General features: G+C 37.9%; 1 protein-coding gene across 1 annotated transcript in view; it reads left to right on the top strand.

Moving 5' to 3' along the window:
* LOC126270278 (uncharacterized) overlaps positions 1 to 26916 on the top strand; it is a 589946-nt gene that overhangs the window by 526984 nt on the left and 36046 nt on the right. The window contains exons 183-200 of the mRNA XM_049974059.1: positions 3155 to 3484; positions 3618 to 3923; positions 4033 to 4338; positions 4429 to 4749; positions 4837 to 5166; positions 5441 to 5755; positions 6126 to 6464; positions 6565 to 6870; positions 7764 to 8069; positions 8564 to 8902; positions 16671 to 16994; positions 18576 to 18899; positions 19769 to 20056; positions 20890 to 21084; positions 21663 to 22022; positions 22752 to 22961; positions 23752 to 23952; positions 24932 to 25129. Of these exons, the coding sequence (XP_049830016.1) occupies positions 3155 to 3484; positions 3618 to 3923; positions 4033 to 4338; positions 4429 to 4749; positions 4837 to 5166; positions 5441 to 5755; positions 6126 to 6464; positions 6565 to 6870; positions 7764 to 8069; positions 8564 to 8902; positions 16671 to 16994; positions 18576 to 18899; positions 19769 to 20056; positions 20890 to 21084; positions 21663 to 22022; positions 22752 to 22961; positions 23752 to 23952; positions 24932 to 25129 (5298 nt within the window). The remainder of the gene's footprint in view (positions 1 to 3154; positions 3485 to 3617; positions 3924 to 4032; positions 4339 to 4428; positions 4750 to 4836; positions 5167 to 5440; positions 5756 to 6125; positions 6465 to 6564; positions 6871 to 7763; positions 8070 to 8563; positions 8903 to 16670; positions 16995 to 18575; positions 18900 to 19768; positions 20057 to 20889; positions 21085 to 21662; positions 22023 to 22751; positions 22962 to 23751; positions 23953 to 24931; positions 25130 to 26916) is intronic.

Raw genomic sequence — 26916 nt, 5'->3', positions numbered from 1 at the left:
TTGAGCGAGTGGTTGTATATGATGTGCAAGTATGGAGGTATTGCATCAGCATCCACTGAAAGAAACCTAATTAGTATGCTGTCTGGACCAGAATACTTGCTTTTATTAAGTAATTTGAGTTTGTTCACTACTCTGAGGATATCCACTTCTAAGGTACTCATATTGCCAGCTGTTCTTGATTCAAATTCTGGAGTATTTACTTCGTCTTCTTTCATCAAGGAATTTCAGAAGGCTGTGTTTAGTAATTCTGCTTTGGCAACACTGTCATCGATAGTATTCCCATTGCTGTCGCCCAGGCATTGACTGTGTCTTTCCACTAGCATATTTCACATATGACCAGAACCTCTTTGGATTTCTGCCAGTTTTTGAGACAAAGTTTCACTGCAGAAATTATTATAAGCATCTCGCATTGATGCCAGCACTAAATTTTGAGCTTCTGTAAAAGATAGCCAATCTTGAAGATATTAATTTGCTTAAATTTGACATGCTTTTTTCTCTGCTTCTGCAACAGTGTTCCAACCCATTTTGTGTACCAAGGTGGATCAGCTCCATCATTTGTTAATTTATTTGGTATAAGTCTCCCAATTGCTGTCAATACTATTTCTTTGAATTCAAGCCACATCTGGTCTACACTCTTTTCAATAGGTATATTTTTTCTTTTATTTTTTGGAAGATTTTGGAGTTACAGTATTCAACCTCACTATTACAACCCTGTGTTCACTAATCTCTGCATCCATTTTGATGCTCATTATTAGCTCAGGATTATTTGTTGCTAAGAGATCAAGTGTGTTTTCACAGCCATTTTCTATTCAAGTGGACTCATGAACTAACTGCATGAAATAAGAACCAAAGAATGCTCGGATGATATTTTATGCATACCTCTGGATTTAAGCATGTATTTTCTCCAACAAATCAAGGTTAATTGAAGTCACTATCAACTATAATTGTATGAGTCGTGTAAATGTTTGAAATTGGATTCAATTTTCTTTCAGAAATTGTGTCATCTGAGTTGGGAAGTTGGTAAAAGGATCCAGCTATTATTTTATTCTGGTTTCCAAGAAATACCTTTACCCATACTATCTTACAGGAACTACCTACTTCAATTTTGCTCAAAATAGCTACTTCTAATAGCAACAAACACACCAACAACAACTGTGTTTAACCTTCTGAACACCGTTACGTCCTTCGCAAAAATTTCAGCTGAACTTATATCCAGCCTTATCAAGCTTTCATTGCCCATAACGATTTTATCGACAGTGCTTTTGAGTAGCACTTGGAGCTCTGGCACTTGCCCAACACAGCTATGACAATTTACAACTCTTATACTGATTGTTCCTGGTTCTACAGTCTTCCTGTGTTCGACCTACACCCTTTGAGACTGAAACCCTTTTTGTGTTTCCCCGAGACTCTCTAACCTAAAAAACTGCCCACTCCATCCCACAGAGCCCCTGCTACCCATGGAGCCATCTTCTGTGTGTAGTGGACTCCTGACCTATTTAGCAGAACCCAAAACCCCACCACCCTACGGCGTAAGTCAGGAATCTGCAGTGTGCATAGTTGCAGAACCATCTGACCCTATCCATACTAAGGACCGTGGAGATCTCCACTACACAGACAAATGAAGGACTGTTGACATGCACTGCAGAACTCTACTGTAGAACTCTACTGAAAACACAAGAATTGTGTGTAACTAATTAGATCAACATGCAGAAATTAAAAAACTGAACTACCAAAGCACTCAGGTGAGACTAAATAATTTGCCTCGTGATTAGGAACTTTTAATAGGTAACAAAATCAGTTTATTTTCCAAAAGAAACAAAAACACAAGAACTGTGTTTATCAAATATTAAATTAACACAAAGAAATGCAAGAAACTAAACAATGAAAGTACAAAGATGAAACTATACAATTTGCTCCTGGTTAGGAACTTGTAGAATGTCACAAAATAGGTTACTTCACTATTACTGCTTGTGTCTCTGCAGCTGTTGCTGCCTGGCTATCCATTGTCTATTCTAAATTGAAGGCCACTTTCGTCATTAGCCCCTTAACATAAAGGCCCAAGTTACCTTGTTTTTATTATTTTTATAAAAATTTAAAATTTCAGGTATACCCAGCCAACTTAATAACAGGCTTTCAAAAAAAAAAAAAAAAATCTCATTTATATCCATTTCAGCACTGACAGTTAAGTGTTCAGCCACTAGAGAGGATCAACTCCTATGGTATAGTTGAGATGGTTGCAACTAGATATAACAATAACTGTGTTCAGTTTTGGGTATTTGATAATAAAATACGCACTTTCAGCTTCTATCCTGTATTGTTGTTTAGGCAGTGCTCCCAAAACTGGATGGCTATAGTGATCTTGAGTCTGACATTTAACCGAGCGAGGTGGCGCAGTGGTTAGCACACTGGACTCGCATTCAGGAGGACAACGGTTCAATCCCGTGTCTGGCTATCTTGGTTTAGGTTTTCCGTGATTTCCCTCAAATTGCTCCAGGCAAATGCCAGGATGGTTCCTTTGAAAGGGCACGGCCAACTTCCTTCCCCATCCTTCCCCAATCCGATGAGACCGATGACCTCGCTGTTTGGTCTCTTCCCCCAAAACAACCCAACCCAACCCTTTGACATTGAATTTAGCAGATCATAAAGTGAAGAAGAATGTGATATTGCTTCATTGGAGACAAAATGATGACTGTTCATTGGATCACTGACATGTACTCGCCAGTGGTACAAGATAAATATGTCTCCTGTGCTATGACAGCTCCTCCAAAATTTCTGTTCATAGGAAATCATTGACAGATACATGGTTCAACTTAATATCTACACAGAAATTTTTTTAAAAAAAAGGATGACTTTAAGTTTCAGGATACCTTAATCAGGGTCCAGTGCACAAGTATGCTTAAGGTTTTATTAAAGGTTATTTTCATAAATTTGTAACATATTGTTTTGAGTTTTAAATTATCTTTATGTGTTTGTATGTAATTTCATTCATTAAAGGACTTTTTCAATAATAAAAATTCTATTTTTTGGAACATAATTTGTAAAAGAAATCAGTATATTAAAGGGTTTATCACACATATATGGAGCAGATTATATTTATTTCATTGTTAAAAGTTTTATATCTCTACAGTCATTACAGTTCATGTTTTTCTTTTAGCTATTTCAGAACCACCATCAAGGCCAGTGAACCCTTGTCTTCCATCACCATGTGGGCCACACTCAGTGTGCCAAGCTGTGGGTGATTCACCATCATGTTCATGCATTATTGGTTACATGGGAGTGCCACCAGGTTGTCGTCCGGAGTGTGCTATCAATGCAGATTGCACAAGTAGTCTTGCATGTTTGCGCGAAAAGTGTCGCGATCCCTGCCCTGGTTCCTGTGGTGCAGGAGCTCTCTGCTCTGTTGTCAACCACACACCAGTGTGTACATGCCCTGAAGGTTTCACAGGTGATCCATTTACCAGCTGTAATCCTGCTCCAGTTTCAGGTAAGTCATGTTCTCTTTCAAAAAATTTTGAAGTAGTTGTTGTAATACTACCTAATTTGCCACTTAAATATATGAATTAGCACAGCTTTCAATAAATTTTGGTTCACATGTAGATGTATGCCTTTATTTTCAGAACCAGGACCTAAGCCTGTTGATCCATGCCACCCCTCTCCCTGTGGACCAAATGCTGTATGCAATGATGGTAAATGCAATTGTCTGCCAGAGTACCAAGGAGATCCTTATGTAGGTTGTCGCCCAGAATGCATCTTCAGTGATGACTGTGATAGGACGAAGGCTTGTATAAGGAATAAATGTGTAGATCCATGTCCAGGAACTTGTGGTCAAGATGCCCAATGTGATGTTGTTAATCACATTCCAATATGCAGTTGCCCAGAGGGCACATCTGGCAATGCTTTTATTCAGTGTAGACCTATTCCACGTAAGTATGATCCAAAAGATTAAATGCAGCATTTCTGTTCTCTGTTTTAACTCCTCCATTTAACATTAAGTCCGTATGTTGTCTGTTAATATGTACTGCCTCATCACAGAGCCACCGGTGACACAACCGTGCAACCCATCTCCATGCGGACCTAACAGCCGTTGTCAAGAGATCAATGGTCAGGCTGTGTGCTCATGTGTACCTGGATACTTGGGAAGCCCTCCAGCATGCAGACCTGAGTGCATACTTAGCTCTGACTGTGGCCAGAGCGAAGCATGCAGTAATCAAAAATGCAGGAATCCCTGCCCAGGTACATGTGGGATAGGAGCACGCTGTGAAGTAGTGAATCATAATCCAATATGTAGCTGCCCACCTCGCTACACTGGTGATCCATTTGTCAGATGTCAGCCAAAAGGTAACATAGTCACTCTCTACCCTTATATTTGTCGGATAGAAAAAAAAAATTATACTTAGTTTACTCACCATTAATGTTCTCCATTTGCAGCAGAGATAAAACCACCAATATCAAATGATCCCTGTCAGCCATCACCATGTGGACCATATTCTCAGTGTCAAGTTGTTGGAGAAAGCCCAACATGCAGTTGTCTACCTGAATACAAAGGAACTCCTCCAAACTGTAGACCTGAATGTGTTAGTAATGGTGAATGTGCAAGTAATTTAGCGTGTATAGGTCAGAAATGCAAAGATCCGTGCCCAGGATCTTGTGGAACAAACGCTGAATGCCGAGTTGTCAGTCACACACCAAACTGTGCTTGTCTTCCAGGATATTCGGGAGATCCTTTCCAACACTGTGTTATTCCTGAGGGTATGTATAAAATGTTTGTATTCATTGGAAGAACACAATAACTTGTAGTATCTGCTAAGTTGTAATAAAAGAAAAAATATTTATCAGTTTCAGTTCCTAGACCAGCTGACATGACAAGCCCTTGCATACCATCGCCATGTGGTGCAAATGCTATATGCAGGGAACAGAATGGTGCTGGTTCCTGTTCTTGTCTGCCAGACTATGTTGGCAACCCATACGAAGGCTGCCGGCCGGAATGTATACTGAACACTGATTGTACTGCAACAAAGGCTTGCATCAGAAATAAGTGCCAAGATCCATGTCCTGGAACATGTGGCCAAAATGCTCAGTGCCAAGTTATTAATCACATACCATCTTGTTATTGCTTGCCAAAGTTTACTGGAGATCCATTTAGATACTGCAGCATGTCTCAAGAACGTAAGTTCTGTTTTTAATTTATTTTTCTTGTATTACATAGATGTGCTTTAGCCTTGTATAAGAGTGCATCACATCTTTGAAAATGTGCATACTGTATTGTGTTTCTATGTCTATCTGAGTGCCTAAGGAACTAAAAAATATTCTTGTTTTATTAGCTGCTAGATATTTTGCTGTGGTAGTTATAATTTATGTTTCATGTTATATTAAAATTTGTGTATAATTTAAAAATTAATGCCAATAAACTTAGTTATATTTTATTTATATTTTCTTTTAGCAACAGTAACTGAGCATGTAGACCCATGTTCTCCGAGTCCGTGTGGTCCTTATAGCACATGTCACATTGCTAATGAGCAGGCAGTATGCTCATGTCAACCTGGCTTCATTGGATCACCACCTGGATGTCGCCCAGAGTGTACTGTGAGTGCAGAGTGTGCACAGAACAGAGCATGTAACAATCTCAAGTGTACTGATCCTTGTCCAGGAACTTGTGGGCTCAACTCTCGGTGTGAAGTTATTAACCACAGCCCAATATGTTCATGCAATGTTGGTTATACTGGCGATCCATTCACGAGATGCTATGCAATACCAAGTAAGTTTATAATTTTTACACTAAGATAAATTAATACACTAAAATTATCTCTCTGAGTACAACTAAACTGTATTTCTGAGCCAGAAGTTTGCTCTTTTCATTACTGGTGGGGGTGTTTCTACAGACAGTTCCTGGTGGTCAGTCCACATTCTTCTGAGATTTCATTATCAGGAATATGCTCCATTCCTAAGAATGGTTGTTTCAATAATAAGCAGCATTCTGTCAAAAATGTTGGTGTCATCATATCTAAATACTTGCTCCGGACAATGAACTATTTAATATTATTTATTACATAAAGTCTTTTTGCAACTTACAACTTCTCTAAGGTTGTCTTATAATGTTGGCTGACAAAATTATTTTCATTTTTCAGCTCTGCCATCTGAACCCACTTCCCCTCCTTTGCACATTGATCCATGTCTCCCATCACCTTGTGGCCCATATTCACAATGTCGGGACATTGGAGGAGTCCCATCTTGCTCCTGCATCAGAGATTACTTTGGTACACCACCGAATTGTCGACCAGAATGCTCTGTCAACACAGACTGTCCACATAATCGTGCCTGTCTACGAGAGAAATGCCGAGATCCTTGTCCAGGTTCTTGTGGTGTCAGTGCTGATTGTGCTGTTATCAATCACACACCTGTCTGCAGTTGTTTGCCAGGCTACACAGGGGATCCATTCTTTCAGTGCTACCCAAAACCAACAGCAGGTAACAGGGATATTGATTTGTCAGTTACTTGACTATTAAACTGAAATGAGGGTTGATTAATTTTAGTGATTGTCTGATAAAAATATGTTATGTATTACAGTACCTGCACCCGTACCATCAGATGCTTGTAAACCTTCGCCATGTGGCTCCAATGCTCAGTGCCATGAAGGTGTTTGTACTTGCCTGCCTGAATACCAAGGTGACCCATATGCAGGGTGTCGTCCAGAGTGTGTCCTCAGCACTGACTGTGAAAGGAAACAGGCTTGCATTAGGAATAAGTGTACTGACCCTTGCCCAGGAACCTGTGGACAAAATGCTCAATGTGAAGTCATAAATCATGTGCCAACATGCAGTTGCCCTGAGGGGCTCTCAGGCAATCCATTTGTTTACTGCCGCCAAGTAGAAGGTAATTTTAAAGTAAATCTAATTTTTATTACTATTTATGTTTAAAAAAACAATAATGTAGTTATTAAAAGTTTGTAACGAATGTGAAAAAGAACTTTCTTTATAAATGTAAAGGATTTTGGCATTAATTATTGTGGTAACAAGAGTAAATGCCAAAAAATGTATAATAATATCTGTTTCTTATTAGAGTCTTGTGCTTGTTAACCACAGCAAACAGCCTCAATACATGATAATTATTCAGTTTTTAAGCTGTCAGATATAAAGAACTACAATATGAACTAGGATAGATTGCTACTCCACATAGAGGAGATACTGAGCAACAGACAGGCACATTTAGAAGTAGACAAAGTTATAAGGTTTAGGAACACGCGCACACACACACACACACACACACACACACACACACATGTCCACAACTTACACATGTGTGGCCTCTGTAATCAGACTGTTGGTTTTTAAAATTTGAATAGGTATTAAGAGGAATATTGCAACCACCAAAAAAGGATAAAGTGTTGCAGAACAGTCATATAGTTAGAAAATATAGTGTCATAATATTCCACATAAAAGATCATTATAACTGGGGAAGAGTAATAAAGTTTTAGGAAGTATGAAGAATGAGACACTGTCTGTAAGTAAAAATTAATTGTCAGGATAAAAAAATGAATTGTAGCTGCCAGTATCACACAGGTGAATCTATCCCCTGAGTGTAACATAAGCATGATGTTAAGCACCAACAAAACTATCAGATCAAATATATTTTATCAGCAAACATAGGTTTAGAAGTATTTAATTTGTATTATATTTGTCCAAAACATTTGCAAAAGGTTTAGTTTTGTAGTTCAATAAAAAACACTGTATGCTTTACATATATCTTGATGTGCCATATCATTTCAGCTCCTATAGAAAGGCAACCATGCAGTCCATCACCTTGTGGTCCTAATGCAGTCTGCCGGGAAATCAATGGACAGGCTGTCTGTTCATGTGTGCTCGGTTTTCTGGGTGTACCACCATCATGTCATCCAGAGTGCACTGTCAGCTCAGACTGTGCATTAACAAAGGCTTGCCTCAATCAACACTGTATAGATCCTTGTCCTGGTACATGTGGTATCAATGCCCATTGCCATGTTGTCAACCACAATCCAATCTGCTCTTGCCCTGCAGGCTATTCTGGAGATCCCTTCACCAGGTGCTCCTCAATAAGTAAGTATTATCACCAAGGGGTAAATATGTACATATTTAATGTTTACATCTGATGTAACGAAGTCTAAAATTACTGCTACTGGGGACCTTGTTGTACTTCAATATTTTTTATCTTAATTTTTTATTTATTTAATTTATTCTTCAGATATAGTTCAGTTTTTGTTGTTTTCAAATGTAAATGAATGACCAGAATTACTTGTCATAGCTGGTCTACAAAAACTTACAAACATTCTGCTAGGTGTTTTGCCAGCAGAATTTTATTTTGTTGTCTTTACTATGTTTATATTAATGGATAGACTTCACTATCACAATCTGATACCAGTAATAAGGAGAATACATTTGGGCAACAACAAAAATATATTTCAAAGTGCTTGTTTTTTATGTGAGAACATTAATTTCAAATGAGAAAAATCTCATATAGCAACTCATGTATTTGTTCCCATAATTACTTTTATAACATTTTTCCCATTTCATTACAATAATTTTTTTTCCAGTTATTTCAACACCACCACAGCCAAAACCAATTACACCATGTCAGCCATCACCATGTGGGCCTAATTCAGTCTGCCAGGTATCAGTCGATGGTTTAAGTCCATTGTGTTCTTGTTTGGATGGTTATATTGGCACCCCACCACTGTGTCGTCCCGAATGTTTATCCAACGGCGACTGCAGTCCACAGCAAGCTTGTATTGGTCAACGATGTAGGGATCCTTGCCCTGGATCATGTGGAGTTAGTGCTGAATGCCATGTTATCCTTCATGTTCCAAGCTGCTCATGTCCACCACCACTCACAGGCGATCCTTTTACATTTTGTACCAGCCCACCAGAGATACGTAAGTACTATTCAGTCACCATGTATTATAAGCTATGTGAATGTTTTTATATGCAAGTATATAGTGCTGCATATACACTCCTGGAAATCTGGAAATGGAAAAAAGAACACATTGACACCAGTGTGTCAGACCCACCATACTTGTTCCGGACACTGCGAGAGGGTTGTACAAGCAATGATCACACGCGCGGCACAGCGGACACACCAGGAACTGCGGTGTTGGCCGTCAAATGGCGCTAGCTGCGCAGCATTTGTGCACCGCCGCTGTCAGTGTCAGCCAGTTTGCCGTGGCATATGGAGCTCCATCGCAGTCTTTAACACTGGTAGCATGCCGCGACAGCGTGGACGTGAACCGTATGTGCAGTTGACGGACTTTGAGCGAGGGCGTATAGTGGGCATGCGGGAGGCCGGGTGGACGTACCGCCGAATTGCTCAACACGTGGGGCGTGAGGTCTCCACAGTACATCGATGTTGTCGCCAGTGGTCGGCGGAAGGTGCACGTGCCCATCGACCTGGGACCGGACCGCAGTGACACACGGATGCACGCCAAGACCGTAGGATCCTATGCAGTGCCGTAGGGGACCGCACCGCCACTTCCCAGCAAATTAGGGACACTATTGCTCCTGGGGTATCGGCGAGGACCATTCGCAACCGTCTCCATGAAGCTGGGCTACGGTCCCGCACACCGTTAGGCCGTCTTCCACTCACGCCCCAACATTGTGCAGCCCGCCTCCAGTGGTGTCGCGACAGGCGTGAATGGAGGGACGAATGGAGACGTGTCGTCTTCAGCGATGAGAGTCACTTCTGCCTTGGTGCCAATGATGGTCGTATGTGTGTTTGGCGCCATGCAGGTGAGCACCACAATCAGGACTGCATACGACCGAGGCACACAGGGCCAACACCCGGCATCATGGTGTGGGGAGCGATCTCCTACACTGGCCGTACACCTCTGGTGATCGTCGAGGGGACACTGAATAGTGCACGGTACATCCAAACCGTCATCGAACCCATCGTTCTACCATTCCTAGACCGGCAAGGGAACTTGCTGTTCCAAAAGGACAATGCACGTCTGCATGTATCCCGTGCCACCCAACGTGCTCTAGAAGGTGTAAATCAACTACCCTGGCCAGCAAGATCTCCGGATCTGTGCTGCATTGAGCATGTTTGGGACTGGATGAAGCGTCGTCTCACGCGGTCTGCTTGTCCAGCACGAACGCTGGCCCAACTGAGGCGCCAGGTGGAAATGGCATGGCAAGCCGTTCCACAGGACTACATCCAGCATCTCTACAATCGTCTCCATGGGAGAATAGCAACCTGCATTGCTGCAAAAGGTGGATATACACTGTACTAGTGCCGACATTGTGCATGCTCTGTTGCCTGTGTCTATGTGCCTGTGGTTCTGTCAGTGTGATCATGTGATGTATCTGACCCCAGGAATGTGTCAATAAAGTTTCCCCTTCCTGGGACAATAAATTCACGGTGTTCTTATTTCAATTTCCAGGAGTGTATTTATTAATTACTATTACTCAAAATTACATGCCTACAACCATTATGATGAATTGGAAATGAAAGTGACACATATGACTAATGTTTAATTAAGGGACCTTACTTATGAACAGTAAGTTTAGTGCTTACACCTGCAGAAGCACTTTAAGAAGTTAAAGATACCGAGTCTATACTAACCTGGAGATTTTAGTTTTGTCTGGTATGGAATAAAATAAGATGAAGAAAGAGTTAGAAGCAGTAATAGGGAAATTAAATCATGCAGAAACTATTTGAGTATCTGACAGCTGTTAATCATTCCACTGTAAATCACTTTCTTGTGCATAAAGTCTTTGTAATGAGCTGACCTGAGTTCTTGATAATGAACCATAATTATTAAACAAGAAAACACAATTGTTCACAACTTCTTATTTTACATGACCTGCTTTTGGTATACAACACTAGAAAATGGACTAGTAACCTGAAAACTCAGCTGATTAAAATGAAAGTTCTGAACTGTAGTTCTTGTATACTAGTGAAGTGTTTCTTTAATAATTCATCTCAGTTGCAATTCTCTTATTCAAACTGAAGCTCTCCAATTTTTCAACAAGAACCTTCATTTAACAAATACAGTCATCTCAAGATGAGATACAGGTTTCTCATGGAACTTGTGTGTAAATGGAAATTTTTCACTTTACAGTGTCAGTCCCAATGATTAACCATTACATGTATTCTGTACACTCCTTTGTGTATCAATCAAGAATTTTCATTTCATTTACATTTATGTTTGCCATTTGCTTTCTTCTGCATTGTCTTCTTTAACGTGGTTTTAGGCTTCCTTTCTTTCATGGATACTTTTCCTGTGATCATGTTGTGTTTGACCTTGAGTCTATGCATATAAAGATTCTGTAACTTACCAAATGAAAGCATTGGTACATTGATAGAAACAATAACAAACACAAGCACACACACAAATTTCAAGCTTTTGCAACCCACAGTTGCTTCATCAGGAAAGAGGGAAGGGGAGGGAAAGGCAAAAGGATGTGGGTTTTAAGGGAGAGGGTAAGGAGTCATTCCAATCCAGACTTACCCTGGGGGGAAAAAGCGACAGGTACACACACACACACACACACACACACACACACACACAAACACACACACACACACACACACACATATCCATCTATACATGGTGTCTGTGTATGTATGGATGGATATGTGTGTGTGTGTGTGTGTGTGTGTGTGTGTGTGTGTGTGTGTGTGTGTGTGCGAGTATATACCTATCCTTTTTTCCCCCTAAGGTAAGTCTTTCCGCTGCCGGGATTGGAATGACTCCTTACCCTCTCCCTTAAAACTCACATCCTTTCACCTTTCCTTTTCCTTCCCTCTTTCCTGACGAAGCAGCTGCCGGTTGCGAAAGCTCGAAATTTTGTGTGTGTGTGTTTGTGTGTTATTTTATGTGCCTGTCTACCAGTGCTTTCCCGCTTGGTAAGTCTTGGAATCTTTGTTTTAGAGGGAAACATTCCATGTGAGAAATATAGTTGCTTTCTAGTTCACCTTTATCTCTCCACACATATTTTTATTTTCATTTTCATTTCAGCCTCATGTTACACATAGAGAGAGAGAGAGAGAGAAACATTCCACGTGGGAAAAATATATCTAAAAACAAAGATGACGTGACTTACCAAATGAAAGCACTGGCAGGTTGATAGATACACAAACAAACACAAATGTCTGCTTGTGACTGTGTATGTGCGGATGGATGTGTGTGTGTGTGTGTGTGTGTGTGTGTGTGTGTGTGTGTGTGTGTGTGTGTGTGTGTGTGCACACCTGTCGTTTTTTCCCCCTAAGGTAAGTCTTTCTGCTCCCGGAATTGGAATGACTCCTTACCCTCTCCCTTAAAACCCACATCCTTTCGTCTTTCCATCTCCTTTCCTCTTTCATGATGAAGCAACCGTTGGCTGCGAAAGCTTGAATTTTGTGTGTATGTTTGTGTTTGTTTGTGTGTCTATCAACCTGCCAGCACTTTCGTTTGGTAAGTCACATCGTATATTCTGTCTTACATATCTTGTACTTCACTTAAACAAAATTTATGTGAAACTTAGTTGAAAATCTGGCGTCTTCATGAGAAATATATTGATATATGTTATAGTTACAGGTAGGGCTACACTTCCAAAATACATTTTGGCCCATCTTTGCAAATGTGCTGATATGTTGTGTAACCTCATAAAATTTTATATAAAATAAAAATCGAAGCTATAAAAAGTATTACTATCATGTTGTATACACCTCACTCAGAATGTGCAAAATACATTTAATATTCAAACCAAAACTAAACTAGCTTTTTGAGCAGCATACATCTTGGAAATATTAGGTACAAAAACATAAGTGGGGGGGGGGGGGGCATTAAACTGTAGCAAGGCTGTAATTTCCTTGATATGAATTGATATATTTGGAACACTGTATCCTAGATACAATAGAAACCCATAAAAGTGCTTGCAAATTATTTCTCACTTTAGAGTCACCTGCCTGCAGGCTCTAAAGAAAGAGCATCATTTCATTTTGACTTAGTTTCTAGCTTTTATCCATGTCATGATTTTATTGTAATTTATTGTTCTTTTAGTACAGTTAAATTATTTCATATCATTTATCATTCAGTGTTATATCATTTTTCATTCAGTGTTGGTTGTCTTTTCTGGGACATACATCTATATGTACTTGTGACATTAAAATGTAAACTAATCCAGTGAATATTAAGTTTTCTACTTAATCATAGGTATATTGGTTTTTGCAACTATTGCAGTTGAAAACTTCTGTGTCATCAGCAACTACTTGTTTCACCACATTTTGTGAATGTGTCCTTAATCATTAGTGTGTCTCTGTTGATTTCTCATTTACTGTACAGTGAGGTGTGAAAATGACACACTTTGTGCCACTGTTGTAGTTCAGGAAATCTTTTCATGTTAACAATTAGCTGCTGAGCCATACAAGAACAAAAACCTTCGAATCTGTAGGATTTATCACCCTAAAATACCGATACACTGAGATAAAGCAAACTGGACATGCACATATAATGTATCAGGTCATAATCCATCACAATAAATAGCTACAAATTATAAAATTTTACTTGAAAATGCAGGCTGCCTTGGCATATTTCACTCATTAAACTTACACAGATTGGTAGAGTGGCAACATCATAATTCTGTAAAGATTATGTCTATGGACATTTTGATTTAACTGTGTTACTAAATGTTTTGTGTGATGGTCTGACTGGGTTGGATTAACATATAATGATGAGTCTTGTTATTTTGTTAATAAGTTGATGTGCATGATTGCATGTTATTCTGAGTGATGTACTTCTTTGCTGATTGATATGCATGCCAGCCAGTTTTTGTGTGTCTCAGTTTGAGAATGATACCATGACATGAAGATGCATGCCTTTTGAAAAACAAAGCATTGCCATTGCATGATAAATTTTGTTTCATTCATTTTTTGTATATTGTGTTATTCAGACTACAGTCTTGCTACCATGCAGCAGTACATGTTTGCATTGATGAAAAAATTACCTATTTCACATATTCAAATTAAGCCATAGTACTAAGTGATAAACTTAGTCCACAAATGAAAAGATGGTGACGTGATTTTTTATGACATCTATAGTTGCTAAAATACCATAGACTCTTCCACATCACGTAAAGTATTTTGCCATGCATAAAAACGGTTAGTGGAATCTATTTGAATATTGAACAGTTGTCTTGTAACTGTGGCCTGACTAATGTTGAGTATAGAGGCTTGCTGACAGTCATTCTTCCCATGCACCATTCACAAATGTGTCAGGGAAAGGGGAGATATGTACCCTCCACCACACACATAAAATGGCTTGCAGAGCACAGATCTAGAATACTATTTAATACAAAATCATGGATACAGAGCTGCCATACATTGTTCAACTCATATTACTTGTTCTGTATTCAGACTCGGAGGTAAAAAACATCTATCTTGACCATTGTAGAAAATGAGATAGACTTTTGATGATCGATATTGTACACACTCAGACTAATCACATGAAATTTCTTAGTTAATCTCTAGTTTTTGTACTTCATTCAGTTGACATTTGCTTTAATAGGTGATCAAATAAAGAGCAAGTCATAAATGCAATCAGTAACTGTAGATAGGGTCAATATAAAGAAATCTACTGGATTGTGGAGGACATTCTCACTGTCTTTTTCTGAGGTCTAAGACTATAGAGACAGACAACGAAAACCTAAGAAAATCAAATGCCCTTGATATACTGTTATACTGATTGATATGGATACCAAACATTGTCCAGTAAAGTATACATCAAAGAGCAAGTCAAAATGATACAATACAATTATGCTAAAAATATAAGGTAAAGAGGGAGAGTGTATTAATTACATTTTTAGATATTTTCTTATGGCGTCTAAGATTCCTTCCTTTTCCGTTCTGTGTATTAGAAGCCAAGTTTAAACATACAGGGTGTCCATAATTAAAGCCGGCCGTGGTGGTCTCACGGTTCTAGGCACTCAGTCCAGAACCGCGTGACTGCTACGGTCGCAGGTTCAAATCCTGCCTCGGGCATGGATGTGTGTGATGTCCTTAGGTTAGTTAGGTTTATGTAGTTCTAAGTTCTAGGGGACTGATGACCATAGATGTTAAGTCCCAAAGTGCGCAGAGCCATTTGAACCTTTTTTTTCCATAATTAAAGTTCCAGTTTCAAAATGCTGTAGAAAGAGAACCACTGCTGAGAATGACATCAAATTTGAACATTCCAGTTCCAAGAGTATTGCCATTCAGAATGACATCAAATTTGAACAGTGTGTTATTGGCACAGAGGCAAACACATGGAAAAAAAATTGACCAATAGATGGCGCCGTAAGTGTCAGAATATGCATACCAGCAGACATGTGGCACATGGCTGTTCCTCAGTTTGTGTCTGAGGTGCCCAACCTCACTGTCTCTATGAAAAATTGCACAGTGCTGGTAAAGATCTTTTACAGGAACAGTAACTGTGCACCAGTGCCCTGCAAAAGTTCCAGGCCCTCATGGGTATGAAAAAAGCCATTGTTCCAATGTCTGCTAAGGGTCTGGAGCAAATGATTACAGAATTTGGAAAGATGGCTTCTTTTGAAGTGCAATGTGGTGAACAGAGGAAAGCAGCTAAACTGACTGAAGATGTGGCCACAGCTTTGCAAGAGGGGTCAGATGAACATGCCTGTGAGCTCGGTGCATAAAATCCTGCGACACATCCTGCACTGTTATCCATACAAAATCACCCATTTTCTTGCTTCTAAACTGCCAGCAAGACAAACATTTTCTCTGGAATCTCTTTCTCACATTTAAATGGACAGTGAATGGCCCAAATGCAAAGGAGAGGAAATGGTTGGAGAAAACAAAATATTTAGGAAAATCACATAAGATCATTGATCAAGTGGGGTAGAAGATGACAGTGAGGTATTATGAAACTGGAAAAAAAAGCATTTGCCAAATTGTGAAGACAAGTTACAACTATTTTCTAAGGATAGCAAGTATAGGAAACTAAAAAAAAGTTGATTCCATACATTACAATAAAGGTAATTAAAAAGATAAAGTTGTGTTGAACACAATGGTTGATTTGAACTCCCCAGTGCTACTGCACATGGTATTACTGGAGGTGGTAAGCCTCAGCCTACCTCTGACCTTTGAACTGACTTCCCAGTCAGTTTACTGCCCTATGGTCCAACAGGAGTGCAACGTGATATTTTTCGTATTGACAAGCATTTCTGAAGAAGGTGAAAGAGCTAACATGTGGCAGAATCAAATTCTAGGACTGACCGCAAATCAATCACCTATCCATTGGACTCATAGTTAATGCTTAATCACTGAGCCACAAAGGCACACAGGATCAGACACCTATCTATTGGACTCATAGTTAATACTTAACCACTTATCCCAAAGGCACACATTACAATATAATTCAGTTTTTTTCTCTGTTTTGTTAGCAGTTTATGTGATATTTTGTTGTTCAGTAATGCTGTTCAGCTTCAAGTTGTAACACAAAAATCATGCATGTAACCCTGTTGTAATTATTTTACTAGTAGCTGGTTTTATGATCATGGAACAAGTAGTTAGTTACAGGTTTAGAGGACTTCAGTTACTGAAAATTTCACCTGATTAAACTGGGAGTTTGGATAAAGAATATATATTGCAAGTTTTTCATCAATGCAGCAATGCTGCTATGTAGATACTTATTTACAAACTTCTAAGCTTTTTTATGTTTGTTTTCACAGGTCCAACACAAGGAACTCCAACTGACCCCTGTAACCCTTCACCTTGCGGGCCAAATGCTAACTGCCGTGTTGAATCAAATGGTTTCTCATCCTGTGAATGCTTGCCAGACTTCTATGGTAACCCATATGATGGGTGCCGACCTGAGTGTCTAGTCAGTTCGGACTGCTCTATGGATCGTGCTTGTATACAGAACCACTGTCAGGATCCTTGTCCTGGAACTTGTGGTGTAGGTGCCATCTGCTCTGTTACAAATCACATTCCTATTTGCTCTTGTCCTGAGGGAACAACAGGAGATGCCTTCCATCTTTGTCAGCCTGTAATACGTGAGTATCATTCAGACTTTATACATTTGGTTAGAAGAGGGAACAAGGAGATTTTTATTTACATTGTTTATATTCAAATTAAGTCATAATATAGACTGAGATTATCACAGTATATGTCTGAACAGTAATGGCTGGAAATTTTAATTTCTCACAGTGACTGGATGCACTAAAATATTACAAAGGAAATGTAAATTGTATTCACCAGCTGTTGGCACTAACTATGCACAATCTTATATTATTAATATGAGTAAAAAAGAAGAACAAAGAAATGTAAAGAGGCAAATTTATAGTTTAGAAACAAAATAATGTGTAAAGCAAATGTGCCCTTTTCTTAAAAGGACACTAGAAATTTATTTTGGGTGTGGTGGAGGAAGGAGGGTGGGGATGAAGCTGAGGGGTCAGAGATAGAAAAATCAGGGGAGGATAATCATAGGTGACAAAATCTGTGCTGAAGATATATGGTAACTTATACGCTTAGTTCAAAAAAACTGTTAAAACAGCATTAGTGTAAAAAGATGTGTGGCAAGAAGTGATATTTACACCATGAGATATTCTTAAATGGAATAATCATTGTGAATATGTACATGGTTTGGATCTTGTAACAGTTAGAATGATCTTCCTTATTTTGGTGATCACACTATCTTATCAGTATATATTGTTGTGGTCTTCAGTCCAAAGATAAGTTTGATGCCACTCTCCACACTATTTAATCTTGTGCAGGCTCCTTTATCCCTACTCAACAATGAAATCTTCATCCATTTGAACCTGTTTACTGTAGTCAAGTCTCGGCCTCCCTCTTCAGTTCTTACCCCCTCCCCCTAAATACTTCACTCCATTACCACATTTTTGATATCTTGATGCTTCAGGGTGTGCCCCATCAACCAGTCCTTTCTTTTAGTCAAATTGTGTTCTAAACTTCTTTTCTCCCAAATTCAGTTCAGTACCTCTCCATTAGTTATCTGATGTACCCATCTAATCTACAGCCTTCTTCTGTAATATCACATTTAAAAAGCTTCTGTTATCGTCATGTCTGAAGTGTTTATCATCCATGTTTCAGTTTCATACAATTCTACATTCAGACAAATCCTCCAGAAAGAGACTTCCTTTCACTGAAATTGTATTCTGTGTTAGCAAATTTCTCTTTTTCAGAGACACTTTTCTTCCTACTACAAGTCTTCATTTTACTCCCTCTCTACTTCTGCCTTCATCAGCTACTTTGCAGTGAAAATAGGAAAACTCATGTACTACTTTTAGTGTCTCATTTCCTAACTGATTCCTTCAACATTGCCTAATTTAATTCAACAACATTTCATTGGATCATTGTTTTATTTTAGTTGTGATCCCTCTCATAACCTCCTTTTGTGGCTTTTTAATTTAATTTTGCAATGGTAGGTAGCTGAGCTAAGAGGTATTAAAATTATAGTCACCATTTTACATTTCAGTACATCGTATCATATGCAATCTAGGAATCATTTTATTGTAATATGTCAGAACTGTCAGAGCATTATTTTAGTGAACACTAGTCTGCCGTAAAAATTTGGTTGGAATAGTGCTAAAGTTTTTATTTTCTTTCCCTTGCAGTGCCGGTGCCAGGTTCAAGTAACCCATGTGTACCTTCACCCTGTGGACCAAATGCACTTTGCCGAGCAGGTGATTCTGGTGCTGCCTTGTGTGAATGCTTACCAGGTTATCAGGGTATACCAGATGGAAGTGGATGCAGGCCTGAGTGTGTCCTCAGTGCTGACTGTCCACGTGACAAGGCGTGTGTGAGTGGCAAGTGCCGGGACCCATGTCCAGGTGCCTGTGGTTATGGTGCCAACTGCAATGTTATAAACCACAGCCCCATTTGTTCTTGCCCATCTGGTACAAGAGGAAATCCGTTTGTACAATGTACAGAGCAACCACGTAAGTATCTTACTACTCTACTGTTGAAATCATTTTGAAGTTTTGATTTCCCTTTAATATATGTAGAGTATTCTGCATGATTAGTTAGCAGCAATCTTAGATCAGTGACATAACATTCTTTTATGTTATTTTGCTTCCATTTGATCTGCCAAATTTCTTTTCTTCATCTTAAATGCTTGCATATCAATTCATTTAACAATAACAAATAATTTTAGAAGAACTGAATATCTTTTTTCTTTCTTTATCACTTTGCTATTCTCCTTTTGCAATTTTTATGTGGTGTTGATGACTTGTGATGCGACTTTATCTGAAAAATAACTTCTTTATGAAAAACAGCAAAAGCCATTATTTTTTTCTTTAAATGGAATTTTAATGATGTATCAATCTCCTGAATAAAAATAAATTAGTCTTGCAGAATGTCTGCATTAGCCTAGATACCCACAGTCAAAATGATCACCAGTTTACAGCTGCTTACTATACCTCTTAATCACAAAATTATTTTGTTCATAAAATATGTTTATCATAATATTAATCATCAGTGAAAATAAATAATAGACTAAATTTGTTTCATGCCTTGAGTTGTAAGGAGAAGAAAATTTCTTTTTATCAGTTATGTACTCTCTCCCTCCCTCTCTCTCTCTCTGTCTCTCTCTCTCTCTCTCCCTCTCCCTCTCTGTTTTCCTCCCCCAACCTCTCCCCCCCTCCCCACCCCACCCATCCTTCCTCCCACCTACCTTTGCTTGCTTACTGGCTTTTTTCAAGACACTCTCATCTTTCTCATTTGTTAGACAGTAAAACCCTGAAATTTCAATTATAGTTAAAAATAAAGAGAAAATGTTGATTTTCAACAACTGTTAATTATTCTACAGCTGTTCCAAGCGATCCCTGTGAGTCCTCACCATGTGGACCAAATGGACAGTGTCGTATTGTGAAAGGTGCTGCTGTTTGCACATATCCAGAATGTGTAATCAATCAAGACTGTGTTCGTGACAAGGCTTGTTTTGCTCAACGTTGTCGAGATCCTTGCAGTGAGGGAACTGTCTGTGGTCTCAACGCACTATGTCAAACTGTCAGTCATGTCCCTGTGTGTTCCTGTCCAGCAGGTTACACAGGAGAACCTAGGCTGGAGTGCCACCCAGTGCCTGTAACTCCTCCAGGTATGTGTATTACCTGCTGTTAATCATTAACTGTTCTCAGTTGGTGTGGCTGCTTTTAAGACTATTTAGTAACAAAATCATTCTAAAAAATTTCAATGTTTATTCTGCTACTATTACCAATGAGAGTACAGACTTCATCATTTGTGTGTAAACTGTTCCAATATTCAGGAGTATTATTTATTGATTTAACTGTCTGCTTATAGGAATAAATTTCTGTAGCTCCTTGCAACTAAACATACTTTAGCATTACAAAAAGCTTTCAAAACAGATTATGAGTTTAACAACACTACATCATGTAATATATGAATATATATTATTTTAACTAATTAATGGAAAATCTCATATAAAGATGTGAAACAATTACTAACAAAGAGATAGAGGGGCTGGCCGGTACTTACCTCAGCTCAGTACAGCCGATAGAAACACAAAAAACAACAGAAAATTTAAGTTCCTAGCTTTCGGAATAAATGTTCCTTCATCAGGGAGGAGAGAGGGGAAAGAAAGGGTCCCTGTTGCTTCATAACCTGGGTTGTGAGTAACTAAATCCACTTTCCCTTCTTCCCTTTCTTTCCCCTCTCTCCTCCCTGATGAAGGAACATTTATTCCGAAAGCTAGGAACTTAAATTTTCGGTTGTTTTTTGTGTTTCTATCGGCTGTACTGAGCTGAGGTAAGTACTGGCCAGCCCCTCTATCTCTTTGTTAGTAATTGTTTCACATATATATTATTTTACTGTGATAAACCATTTTCAGCTCTTGCAGAGCTGCATTGTCACTTAAATTATACACTTTTGTAAATTGCTACAGTATGTGACAAAACCCTTCTAACTTTTCAGCTCCACGCCCTGAATGTACTCAAAACAATGACTGTACAAATGACAAGGCCTGTATAAATGATTTTTGCCGTGATCCTTGTCTGGAGAATACAGGAATTTGTGGACCTAATGCACAATGTCATGTTCAGTTGCATAGGCCAATATGCACCTGTAAGGACGGATTTACTGGAAATGCCAATGGCCATTGTTATCAGAGTGAGTAAAATACTGAATACTTTTTATACTCTTGTTTCCATGCAGCAGAACAACATACATTTTGTTGTAGTAGACTACATAATATGAGCTATAAATAAAATTAAAATATACTTTATAATATAAATTAACTTGCATTTCTGGATATCGTTTGATATTTATAGCAGTCGTACTCCACTGAAGTAGGCAAAGCTACAATAATTAGTTATCATATTATCATTATTGGTTTAAATTAAGAGTTACTAAGAGAACAAGGGGTGTTCTGGAAGAAATGCACATCTTACATACAGTGTTTACTATTTTTTTCACAGATATTTTATTAATATCGTGGAACATTGAATGAGTATAGTAGATCACACAGTGAATTCTAAGACAAAAGTTTGTCTTCTTAACAGTTCATTTTGGTAGCTTCTTTCTGTTCAGGAATGATAAATGAAGGTATAAGAATGTGTCATTCTCAAAAAATAACAAACAGTTTCATTAGCTTATGTAGGAAAGATATAGCATTCATAATATACACATTTAACATAACAAATGTATTATTTAAGTTAATAATTTGTTCAATTTTGCGCCTTTTACAGTTGGTTGTCGCTCAGATGGAGAATGCCCACCCACAGAGGCATGTGTGAACGGCAACTGTGTGTCTCCATGTTCCTACACACATTGTGGTATCGATGCTCTTTGTGAGACTGATGGCTGGCATCATGCACGTTGCCGCTGTCCTGAAAGTTGGACTGGAGATCCACACACACTGTGCAGAAAGCCAGAATGTTCATCTGATGCTGACTGTCCATACAACCTAGCGTGCCTTGGCAATCGATGTGAAAATCCTTGTCCTGGTGCATGTGGTCAGAATGCTATCTGCACTGTTACTAACCATTTGGCAACATGTCACTGCCCACCAGGCTACACTGGAAATCCTGGGTCACAATGCACTCTTGGTGAGTCAGTCAGTACTGAGATATATTTTCAGTTTTAAATCCACAAACAGTCGATATCCTGTTAACAAAATATATTCCAACATTCCGTTACAACAGTTTCCGTACTTCGCAGTTTGAAGTGGCAAAGTTTTGGTGTTAAACGGTCAATTACATTCATGATTAAAAATGTCAAAGATAGTTTAAGCCTAGCAGTCACACAAATTAAAAATATAATTGTGATTGAATATCCAGCTGTCATATGTAAAAACAATTTAAAAACTAGTACAAGGCAAGGAAAAGTCACCTAAAATTCTAGATCAAGGGTGATGTAATGTTCCCTACAATCCATTTTGTGCTGAAAGATATCATTTTGTGCCAATTCATTTCCATTTATTCCTAGTTCTGCAACTGGTAAGCATGTGCTCCTCTGTGATCACTAATTTTGGTAGTATTCATTTTGCATAGTTTAATTATTTTCATGGATTTATGGTTGAATTGTTTCCTGCAGTTAACAATATTTAAAAATTAAAATTGCAAGTTATACAGTGCATTTACTTCCATAAGATTAAAAACATTATTGGGATTTTTTTATGCATGTACAAAGTTAATTACAATGTCATTGCATTCCTCTTTCTCCATTTTCCCTCTTTTTTGTATGAAATGTAAAATCTTAAGCTTGCTGCTGTTGATTCGTCAGATGCTTCCAGTTATTCGGCTATAATAATTGTTTCTTTTGTTGACGTTTGATAGAAATTATGGAGCCAAAACAGTGTCGAGCTGATGCTGACTGTGCAAGCAAATTAGCTTGCTTTAGTGGAAACTGTCGAAACCCATGTGTTGAAACAAAACCATGTGGTCCAAATGCTGAATGCACGGTTGTAGACACTCTTCCTCTCAGGACTATGGCCTGCCGCTGTCCACAGGGGTATGTAGGGGATGCAGACATCGAATGCAAGCCAGGTAATAAGATGTTGACTATTGAAAATAAGTGTTTTAGATTTGGAAATTAACAAATGAAATAAAATGCTTATATTTTTTCCAGGTGGCCACTGGTGATGGTGGTGGTGGGAGGGATGGTGATAACAGCACACCTACCTCACTAACTTTTTACCTGTCCCAAAGTTACATTTTTAAATGATAAACAGCAACACACTTAATGTTTTTTGTAGTAATGAACTATAGAGTTTTGATATTACATAACATGTTACCTAACATTGTTTCCTACTTGAAATGGGCAATTTTGTATTGTTGCATGCCATTTTCAATGAAGAGTACTTAATCTCATTTCAATGATTTCAATTAATACCTTAAATTTGCTGCTTACAGTCATAACATTTATAAGTATAATGTATTTTGCTTTTGCTGTTGCGTTATGCTTCATAACATATGACTTCCTTCAACCCATTTTGTATTACAAGAACATGACTTTATCTCAGCTTAGGAGAGCCCATATAAACATGAACATTAAAATTTGCCGTTATAAATATAAAAAGGCTAAAAATGGTTATTTAAGTGTGAGAAGACAGAAAATTGTTGTTATCAAACTCCAGGAAATTCTTTAAAGAAAGAAAAAGAAAAAAAGATAATGTGGTGAAGGTTTCCTTTTTATTTCCTATAGTTGACATTTAATACTGTGCGGTATAATACTTTTGTGTGGTGTATTCTGTCTCTTGCAAGTACTCTTCTGTGGTCTGACTGATGACAGATAATTGTTACAATGAATGTTCATTTTGGATATGTGTTTTTGCAGCTCCTGATGAAAAGGAAGGTTGTCAGTCTGATGCAGACTGTACATTATCCGAGATTTGTGTGAACAGACGTTGTTCCGATGCATGTACATTGAATCCAAGTTTGTGTGCACCAAATGCACTGTGCCAAGCAACAAACCATCAAGCGACATGTGTCTGCCCTGGTACCCTAGTCGGTGACCCATATAGCAACTGCTATTCAGGTAAATATTCCTTTTATAATCCCATGCTCATCAGATGATTGCTGTGTTATCCTTACGGATGCAAGTAATTTCATTTTTTTTTTAATCCTAAATACAATTTGCCTACCGTAGTCAGTATGCCAAAATATCAAAGAACAGAGTTGTAGTGTGATGAAGTAGTATATTTTTTAAAGATATAGTCTGAAAAGAAAATAATGAACATATATTTATATCTAGGGGATTAGTTTTATAAATTAATTAACAACATTCATCAAGTGACCCAAGGACACCATCCTGCATCTTTACTTAGAATCCAGAAAAGCTCAATTGTTTTTTTTTTTTTTTTTTTTTTTTTTTTTTTTTTTTTTTTTTTTTTTGGTGCCAGCAGACTTACCTATTATTTATTAGACCCAGTACAAGGAGAAAATCAGCTATAATTAACAATCTGTTTTAATTACATGAATTTATGATTCAAGATATCCTCCCAGGCACTCTATGGTGATTTAGAAGTTCAATATATTCATGAAGAGTTTACCTTCTTTTAGAGACTAGCATGCTAAGGAAAATATTTACTAATTGGAAAACAAAAGGAGATAGTTCTGTTTCAAAACTCCACTCTGCATTTTTTAAATCATCAAAGAAAGTAGTTGTTCAGCACAAACCATTAAAAATGCTGTTCCTACATAAATGTCTTGAAAACTAAGACCCACAAAAGAAAATTGCTTCATGATCAGTACGATGGGAAAGTATCCCTCAGAATTCATTGGTTTCAAACCTGATGTGTCTTCATAAGTTGACATGATTCTTTTTAATTTACTGGTGGTTAAATGCCAGAATTTATGTCTGCTTTTAATAACAGTCATTACACATACATTTACAAATGCTTAATACTACAAGTAATGAGACTAAAAGACAAGAATCTAACAAATATTATTAGTACATTTACCATCAATACTCATTAAAATGCATAATACCAATTTTATTATTTTTGTTTTTCTAGCACACCTCAATGAATCAGAATGCAGAACAGATATGGATTGTTCAGACAGACATTCTTGTATTTCTGCACACTGTCTTGACCCCTGCACTGTCAGTTCTCGATGTGGTGTGGGAGCTTTGTGTCATTCAAGTTACCATCGTGCTATCTGCAGTTGTCCAGATGGCTGGGCTGGAAATCCAGAAAGATTTTGCTACAGACGTAAGTTGAAAATTAAATTATCATCTTCTACATTTTTGTTAAAATTTAACTTGAGACATGTAAAAAAGCACAAAACACTCTGATGTTCAGTAATATCTTCATTTATTTACTTTATTTATAAATAAATATTGTTCACAAGACACAGATACAAACTGAATCATCTGGAAACAATGTACCCATACATGTTGACTAGGAAGTGAACAAATCTATTTCAATGCACCATTAGAGTAATGCAAATGTTTAAACACACAAAACATTTTTTTATGTGTAATATAAAAGGCATGTATTAGCCAAGACTGTAAAAATAATGGACAACATACCACAACTGTATACTTTTATTAAAGTTTATTTTTATAGTCTCAGTGGCATAACAAATTGTATGTTGTGCAACTGAGACTACAAAAACAAACTTTTTGTGAAGTCTATAAACTTCGTGGCAAACATAAATGTAAGATCTAAAACTATAGTTTAAGCATCCCATTCCTTCATAAATGAACTTGAAAGAAGAAGAAGAAGAAGAAGAAGAAGAAGAAGAAGAAGAAAGGGCAGGAAAGTGAAGGCAGGAGAAAAAAAATATGTATGAAAAAAAACATCCAAAGCTGCAAACTGAAGAATAGACATTTACAAATACAGACCATGACTTCATTCTCCTTGTCGTTTGCTGTTTTAATATACATTTCTTGTTTATCTTTGTGGCATGTTCCTTGTTATTTTCAGTATTATATTTCTGACAGTATTTAACTGAAAATAATGCCATGCACAAGAAATAACTGCACTATTTTTTATATTAGATTTGTACACAATTTGTGGAATGGTCATCAAACATCATATAAGAAAGCAAACATCATATAGGAAAGTGTAATGGTGTTGAACTGAACACACACATAATGGTAAGCCTGTACAAATGACTTGTGGTGAAGAAATGAGTCAGAGGCCAGCTGGGGATGATGGTAGGCTACAAAAATGCCGCAGGCTGCAAAAGTAGGCTTTAGGTTAATGACAGTACGTACTAACACTAAAGAGGAGGAATACAAAACCACACTCTCTTTAGGTATATTACTTTCAACCCAGTAAGGACATTCAGGTACCAAGCCTGGAAGAATGATTCTTAACATACAATGAATTACACTTCAGTTTCAAAGATAGGATAGAAGCAGAAGATAGAAGTTGTGTACTGGATACTTCAACTTTCATAACACTTTCATAAATAACAAAGATGAAGATGTACAAGCACCACATTTGTACTTTACAGTGGACAGATAGAAAGTCTGATGGAAAGAAATTTGGCCTGTCCAAAGGAAAGGTCATGGTGTGAATGCTTTTAGCAATTAAAATGGAGGCAAGTGTAAGCATTAGCCAACCAAAGATGTATGATATATGATGGACAGACATTGCATTTCAAGGCTTGTTGGATGCAAGCAGACCCAATGGGATTGGTAATATGTCAAAGTTATCTGGAAAGGCAAAGTAGAATAATGGAGAGAAAACAACCGAGAATCTGTGTCAAGAATGTATTGACAGAGTAAGATTTAAAATGTCGTAATCTAGTTGGATCTGTTAGGAGAGTTTAATAAGAGGGTACTAAATTGATAAAGATGGATGTAACTAGTTAATGAAAATGTGGCCTTCAACAACTGTAATTATCAGATAATAATTATTCATTTTATCAAGTAGCAATGTAAAAGTTGATGGCCATTACTTTTGCTATGTTCAGCTGTTAAGTCTTTCATAATGTGTTCCACTACCTGTTGAGAATTGGCCCAATGGAACACCCCTCTCTCCTGAGT

Source organism: Schistocerca gregaria, chromosome 1, assembly GCF_023897955.1.
Source record: "Schistocerca gregaria isolate iqSchGreg1 chromosome 1, iqSchGreg1.2, whole genome shotgun sequence".
Taxonomy (NCBI): Eukaryota; Metazoa; Arthropoda; class Insecta; order Orthoptera; family Acrididae; genus Schistocerca; species Schistocerca gregaria.
This window is presented reverse-complemented; position numbering and strand designations above follow the sequence as displayed.